This window comes from Physella acuta, unplaced genomic scaffold (genome assembly GCF_028476545.2).
Source record: "Physella acuta isolate Inbredline_101_S28 unplaced genomic scaffold, ASM2847654v3 ptg000704l, whole genome shotgun sequence".
NCBI classification, from domain to species: Eukaryota; Metazoa; Mollusca; class Gastropoda; family Physidae; genus Physella; species Physella acuta.
This window is the reverse complement of record NW_026732223.1, coordinates 175,849-183,845: the sequence shown is the minus strand read 5'-3', so window position 1 is coordinate 183,845 and position 7,997 is coordinate 175,849. Positions and strand designations below refer to the sequence as shown.

Below are 7,997 nucleotides of genomic sequence, written 5' to 3'. Positions count from 1 at the left end.
AAACTATTATATAGAACGAGAAAAATGGCCCGTTGAGGAAGGATACACCGGGCGCTAGGTTGATAGTACTGTCTCTTTTCTCTAAACTAAAACCAACCCACCCCCCCACCCCCCCCCCCCCCCAAAACACACTTGTTGTGTGTTTCTACGAACTTGTGTCTGTGTGTGTGTGTGTGTGTGTTTGCGTGCGGGCAGTTGTGTTCCGCACAGTGCCGCAGTCCAAATCTCCAGGTGACAGCAAAACGTCAAGTACAACGAACCCGTCTCATAGAACGAACACCTCGTTTAGCGAATGTTTCACATAACGAATCTCCCCTTAACAGCAAAAGTGCCCTGTTCAACAACTTTTCAAGAAATGAACCACAAGAACGAGCGGGAATTGGTGATACTACAGTTCACCACTTCAGGAATTTCTAGAAGAAATTTCGAGAATCAACTACTTCAGGAATTTCTAGAAGAAATATCGAAATTCGACCACTTCAGGAATTTCAGGAAAATCAACCACTTCAAGAATTCACTCAAGCCCAGTCCAATTCTTCCACTCAAGGTTAGTCCACTAAAGGCCAGTCCAATTCTACCAAGGCCGGTCCAGCCAAGGCCAATCCACACAAGGCCAGTCCACCCAAGGCAAATCCACACAAGGCCAGTCCACCCAAGGCCAGCAATTCTTCCAAAGCAAATCCACTCAAGGCCAGCAATTCTTCTAAGGCCAGTCCACTCAAGGTCAGTCCACCCAAAGCCAGTCCACCCAAGGCCAGTCCACCCAAGGCCAGTCCATCCAAGGCCAGTCCATCCAAGGCCAGTCCACCCAAGGCCAGTCCACCCAAGGCCAGTCCACTCAAGGCCAGTCCACCCAAGGCCAGTCTATTATGGCCAGTCCATCCAAGGCCAGTCCACCCAAGGCCTGTCTATTATGGCCAGTCCATCCAAGGCCAGTCCACCCAAGGCCAGTCTATTATGGCCAGTCCATCCAAGGCCAGTCCACCCAAGGCCAGTCCACCCATGGCCAGTCAACCCAAGGCCAGTCCACCCAAGGCCAGTCCACTCAAGGCCAGTCCACCCAAGGCCAGTCCACCCAAGGCCAGTCTACCCAAGGCCAGTCCACCCAAGGCCAGTTCACCCAAGGCCAGTCCACCCAAGGCCAGTCCACCCAAGGCCAGTCTATTATGGCCAGTCCATCCAAGGCCAGTCCACCCAAGGCCAGTCCACCCAAGGCCAGTCTATTATGGCCAGTCCATCCAAGGCCAGTCCACCCAAGTCCAGTCCACCCAAGGCCAGTCCACCCAAGGCCAGTCCACCCAAGGCCAGTCAACCCAAGGCCAGTCCACCCAAGGCCAGTCCACCCAAGGCCAGTTTATCCAAGGCCAGTCCACCCAAGGCCAGTCCACCCAAGGACAGTCCACCCAAGGCCAGTCCACCCAAGGCCAGTCCATCCAAGGCCAGTCCACCCAAGGCCAGTCCATCCAAGGCCAGTCCACCCAAGGCCAGTCCACCCAAGGCCAGTCTACTATGGCCAGTCCATCCAAGGCCAGTCTACCCAAGGCCAGTCCACCCAAGGTCAGTCCACCCAAGGCCAGTCTACTATGGCCAGTCCATCCAAGGCCAGTCCACCCAAGGCCAGTTAACCCAAGGCCAGTCCACCCAAGGCCAGTCCACCCAAGGCCAGTCCATCCAAGGCCAGTCCATCCAAGGCCAGTCCACCCAAGGCCAGTCCACCCAAGGCCAGTCCACTCAAGGCCAGTCCACCCAAGGCCAGTCCACCCAAGGCCAGTCCACCCAAGGCCAGTCCACCCAACGCCAGTCCACCCAAGGCCAGTCCACTCAAGGCCAGTCTACTATGGCCAGTCCATCCAAGGCCAGTCCACCCAAGGCCAGTCCACCCAAGGCCAGTCCATCCAAGGCCAGTCCACCCAAGGCCAGTCCACCCAAGGCCAGTCCATTCAAGGCCAGTCCACCCAAGGCCAGTCCACCCAAGGCCAGTCTACCCAAGGCCAGTCCACCCAAGGCCAGTCCACCCAAGACCAGTCCATCCAAGGCCAGTCCACCCAAGGCCAGTCCACCCAAGGCCAGTCCACCCAAGGCCAGTCCACTCAAGGCCAGTCCACCCAAGGCCAATCCACCCAAGGCCAGTCCACTCAAGACCATTCCACCCAAGGCCAGTCCATCCAAGGCCAGTCCATCCAAGGCCAGTCTACCCAAGGCCAGTCCACCCAAGGCCAGTTCATCCAAGGCCAGTCCACTCAAGGCCAGTCCAATTCTACCAATCAACGACTGTCCACTGACTATCTAATATCTTCTCCACTCTCTTTGTTCTCCGAGAAAACAAATCTTAAGTCGGGGATTTGGCTACATTTGTTAGTATCTTAGTCTTAATATTTTGCGATATAACAAAAGTGTGTCAGATGTAGCTTCACAATTCGTCTATACACATAAATATATCTGAACCCAAAACCTCAGTATCCCCCCCCCCCCTTTCCCCTCCCCGCTGCGTAAATATACAAGCTCAAATATCCAATGCATTTTTAATGCTCAAATCTTAACGGGGTATTTTTTTTTATTATTATTAATCTTCAGCTTATTATACGGACTACGTCTTAACTATGATACTAAAAAATGTGGCTACGTGTAAGATGATTCTGAGTTTTATGTTTCATCTTTCCCTGGAATTCCAGATTTATTTCAGGACATGCAAAACAAATCTAATCCGCGGTAACTTTGTCAATAAGGTCAGCTTCACCTTTCTTTGACACCTACAAAATATATGCGAAGAAATACATCAATTTAACACCGTCTGTACAAAAATATATTTCCAATCTTGCCCTAGTCACCTATATACAAGGATATATTTTCTAGTGTCCGATTGCATAAATACGAAGCTCGTCTTTCTAGTACGTCAGCCTGAAATCAGTTAAGCGAGTTTTGGAATTTTAAAGATGGCGGGTAGTGTGAAAAACTGCAGGATTTTATTTTTAAGTTAAAAGAGGGAAGTAATTATTTAGATAAAAGAAAAAAAACACATAATTTAGATAAACTTTGAGAAAAGTTTTAGTTTAAAAAAGTCATCTCGCCCACACGTTGAGTCATCATGTTTCAGATGTGACCTATGTATGGGGTTGCATATTTCGTTGCGGTTTTTTTTTTGTATATAAATTAAATAAAAAACTTACATTTTGTAGTCTTATTTAAATCTGTGTTATCTGAGGCATACAAAACGTGCGTGCACATACACATACTCGCATTTACACACATACACACTCGCACACATACTCTCACTCACTCATACCCATGCACACTCGCACACACATACACACACATACTCGCACTCGCTCACGCATATGCACACTCGCACACATATACAAACACACATATTCTAACTCATTCACAAACATAAACACACCCACACATGCACTCACACACTCACTTATCTGCACGCTCGCACATACGCGCACTCACACACGTAGACATGTAACCAACACACACACACATATAGATCTATAGTTACTGTATAATTAGACATATAGATATATAGTTACTGTATAATTAGACATAGATCTATAGTTACTGAATAATTAGACATATAGATATATAGTTACTGTATAATTATAGGTGTGATATTTTTGCCAACCTCTTTACTGTCAATCGGAGTTTCTTTCAAGCATCTATACCCACGGGGGGGGGGGGGAGTTTGAAGGAGTGGGCCATCGCCGACTCTCCGTGGCATGTCTACCGCCCCCCCCCCCCACCCTTTCCCCGAACAAAATAGAATGTATATTATATATATATATATATATATATATATATATATATATATATATATATATATATATATATATATATATATATATATATATATACTACTTTAACTAGCGTCCGCCCCACCCGAGAATTTAAGTCCGTCCCCATCCCCCCCCACCCGTAAGTTTCAACCCCCCTCCCCTCCCCACGGGGAAAAAATGTAACATGTCTGAAAGAAACACTCCTGTCGATACTCGCGACGGTGTTCGACCATTGACATTATCTGACCATATTATTTATCACATTCCCCCCCCCCCCCTGCTCTGAGAGTTTTCTACAAATGTAATTAGACATATCCATTACCACGTGTAGGTGGGATTTTGAAATAAAAAACCCACGGTTTGCTAATCACATCGCTGTTAACAATAAGCCCACACAGAGAGAGTTGTTTCGTTTGAGTTGATTTCCAACAGAGAATACCACTTAAGTGTAGATACGAGTTTGACAGTGCTTAGCAACTTATTTTTGTTACAAATTCGTTAACAGAATCTTAAAATCGTTGCAAAACTTTAATATTTATCACCTAGGCAACAGCTACAGTTAAAAACAGGAGTTAAAATTCCTAAACTTATTCGTATATATATATATATATATATATATATATATATATATATATATATATATATATATATATATATATATATATATATATATATATATATATATATATATATATATATATATATACATATATATATATATATATATGTATATATATATATATATATATATATATATATATATATATATATATATATATATATATATATATATATATATATATATATATATATATATATATATATATATATATATATATATATATATATATATCAGTTTGTGACAAAACCACTCGTTTTTCGAGAAAACACAGGCGAAACGTTTTTTTTTCAAATTCTGAAGGTTTTTGAGAAACTATTAATAAAGTACCATTTCTGGTTACCGGGGATCGTTCAGAGGTTGAAAGAAGCCGAAGTTACGATCTAATAATTATCTACGACATTCCGTCTGCCTAACTGATAAAGTACTCACGTTAGTAGTATTTACAAACGGAAAAGGGAGAAAACACTACTCCCGGTTACCGGAAATCGCTCAAAAGTTTTCGAAATTTCGTTTTCGATTTCTCTGCACGATTAGAATACTTTTATTTATACTCCGAATACGAGAAAGTAAAAATGGCTAAGTTAAGACAATAGGATGACATTTTTCTTTCAAATTATTTTATTAATAATTTATACGCTTGATAACTATTTCACAAAGAAATTGAAACATTGAAAACAAAAGAACATTATTTTCTGTACTATATTAAATATTTTTGAATATTTAATTTGTGTTAAATATTTCGGGAAAATAGTTTTCTTTTGTATGATTTTAAATCTAAAGAACTTAAAAGATGGGGTTGATAAAAGACCCCAACGCTTTAATGACTTCAAAACAGCTTTTACGATATTCTGACAATTTTTCTCAGTCTTAAATTGTGTTTTCGATAGTTGTATTTATTTATGTTGTTCACTAAACCAGATCCTCAAAGCTTACCGTTTAATTGCTTTTAAGTTATAGATTGAAAACTATTCAAATAATTGTATTTTTTTGTTTTTATTTTCAAACTGATTAATATTCGAAGCAACTTTTTAAAGTTATTTTTAAGCTTTCGATAATTATTTTTTTGCAATTAATTAAACGAAGCTTACCAAATTCTTGAATCAATTTAAAAAAAACCCACTATTTTGCTTTCTTGAAATAAGATACACAGTACACAAATAGATCACTTAAAAACACGTTTAAGTTTACGACTTTTTAATGGATATAGCCTTGAGATAAACAACTACGATAAATTGTATCTAAAAAAAGTAATCGCCAAATATAACATTTTTATGACATATTCATTGCTATTTTTTATCTACGCTTCAAGAATATAAAGACTTAAAGTTAAAGTGATTCATTAATTCTGAAGCGTAGAAAAACATAACAAAGAGTAGGGTTTAAAACGAGGTTAAACACGCGTTCTAAAATAATAAAAAATTTAGTATCTTAAAACTAACGCGATTAATATTTTTTTATTAGAATTTGGAACGAAAAAAAATTATCTCTCGATTGTTATCATTCTAATTGTTTTTAGATTAAACAAAACGTAGAAAGGTTGATAGAATTTCAACAATTATAGTTATGTTGATTCCTGCCGTGAAAGTGCCGTTCAAAAGTTGTTTTTTTTATGGTTGTAAATTTTTTTTTAAATTTTCAAATAGAAATAATTACATCAACATATACAAATAAAAACATAGAAATATTGTATTATTAGTATTTTCTAAAGCCAGATTTGATTTATAAAAATATAATTGAATTATTTGTCTTAGGCTCATCTTTCAAAATAAAACCAACAATTAAATTATTTTTCTTATATTCATCTTTCAAAATAAAACTAGCTATTAAAATACAATTAACTTGAAAACTGTAAAGAAATGATGTTAAAATATCATTCTGTCATAGCCTTGACAAGTTAAAAATACTTTGAGCGTGTACTTATTTCAACTCGGAATTAGTTTTTGGGCTTTGGTGTTCGTTTGCGTTGACTTATTGGGTGTGTAGGGGATTCCACTATGCATGCATATATATATATATATACATATATACATATACACACACACACACACACACACACATATATATATATATATATATATATATATATATATATATATATATATATATATATATATATATATATATATATATATATATATATATATATATATATATATATATATATATATATATATACATACATACATATATTTACACATACATATATATACACATACATATATATACATATATATATATATATATATATATATATATATATATATATATATATATATATATATATATATATATATATATATATATATATATATATATACATATGTATACATATATTTTTTTTAAACTAAAAACGAAGAAGAAGAAGATGAATTGCAGTTCACAATAATATTTTTTTCTTCTAACTCTTGTTCCAGGCCTGATGTTTCTCTATTTCTTGTTCCAGGCCTGATGTTCCTGCACCTGCTGGTCGCCGCCAGTGCCTGCACCTGCCCCTCCTGCCACCAGACCGACATCAAACAACGCTGTGAGTGCTGCGTCTACCGCCAGCTCGGGAAACGATCTGGACATCTCCCTTTAGCTCCTTTAGCTCCCTCAGATCAGCAGCAGCCAGACCAAATGGAAGTCGACGAGCAGAAATTTGTGTTTAACTCCCTTGCTGACGCCGGCAGCCGTTACCATAGAGACGGACCGGAACTCACAAGCGTGGTTAAGAACGATAACCACAACGCTTTGCTGAATGAATCAGCAGGAATCGACGCTTTAGAAAGACTGATACTGATGTATCTTGCAGCTAAACCGCAAGCTGAGAACACTGTGTAGGGAAGTTTGGTCGACGTCTTTTGTTATTATTTAATCCTTACTCCACCCCTCCCCAAAGTGCACTTGAAAAGAAAACAAAACTAAAACTCTTATTTTAGGCTAAATTTTAAATTGATGTAGCATGTGTTATACAGTAAAGTTTAAATTTAAAAGAAGAATAAAGGCAGACGTTCATTTTAACACGAAGCCATATTTTATTACATACTTATAGTCCCGAATTAAGGTTAGTATTTGTATTTATACACATACAAAAATCACAAAAGTCCCTAACGCCGTAACTATAGTTACTTTCTTGCTAATTTTGTATACAGGTTACCTAGGTTTTCTAGAACTATTCTCTGTTTTGCCAACCAGGTTTTGTTTCCAACCTCAAATATCTTGCATGTCAACAAAAAAACAACTCCTTCAAACCACACGTTATTTATTATCTCCCCAACTAAGTTCATTGACCATAACTTCCTTGTTGTTGAATAGTGTTTTAAAAACATGTCATTAGACATTTGAGATCACCTTGATGCTCCTAATGGGTAACCCAATCACCCAACCTAACACTATTAGAACTTTTCAGGCAAACTCGTCTGGTCACTATCAAAGTTTTAACTACCGTGTATAGGAGTTGGATAGACATTAGAATAGCACATTATTTATTTCTAGACGTTCTTGAATATTTAATACACAGGCTATTATTTAGTCTGGTTTTCTCTTGAAAGTCTGTCGTTAATCCTGAACTATGTGAATAGTAGAATTCGTAGTTATTGATCTGAAAGTGGTACTTAAAA

At 38.3% G+C, this 7,997-nt stretch overlaps 1 protein-coding gene across 1 annotated transcript; it reads left to right on the top strand.

Moving 5' to 3' along the window:
- The first annotated feature begins 355 nt into the window (after positions 1–355).
- Positions 356–7,218, top strand: LOC131949601 (basic proline-rich protein-like). The gene is made up of 4 exons (XM_059311443.1): positions 356–547; positions 583–1,125; positions 1,175–2,273; positions 6,842–7,218. Exons 1-4 carry the CDS (start codon positions 356–358, stop codon positions 7,216–7,218), a joined length of 2,211 nt encoding a protein of 736 aa, XP_059167426.1.
- The last annotated feature ends 779 nt before the right edge of the window (positions 7,219–7,997 follow it).

What these genes read in the sequence shown, in the direction of transcription:
- LOC131949601 (XM_059311443.1), top strand. Translation starts at nt 356, where the DNA reads ATGAACCACAAGAACGAGCGGGAATTGGTGATACTACAGTTCACCACT. An exon ending in GTCCAATTCTTCCACTCAAG is followed by an intron (nt 548 to 582) that starts GTTAGTCCACTA and finishes AATTCTACCAAG; the next exon opens with GCCGGTCCAGCCAAGGCCAA. An exon ending in AATTCTACCAATCAACGACT is followed by an intron (nt 2,274 to 6,841) that starts GTCCACTGACTA and finishes TTCTTGTTCCAG; the next exon opens with GCCTGATGTTCCTGCACCTG.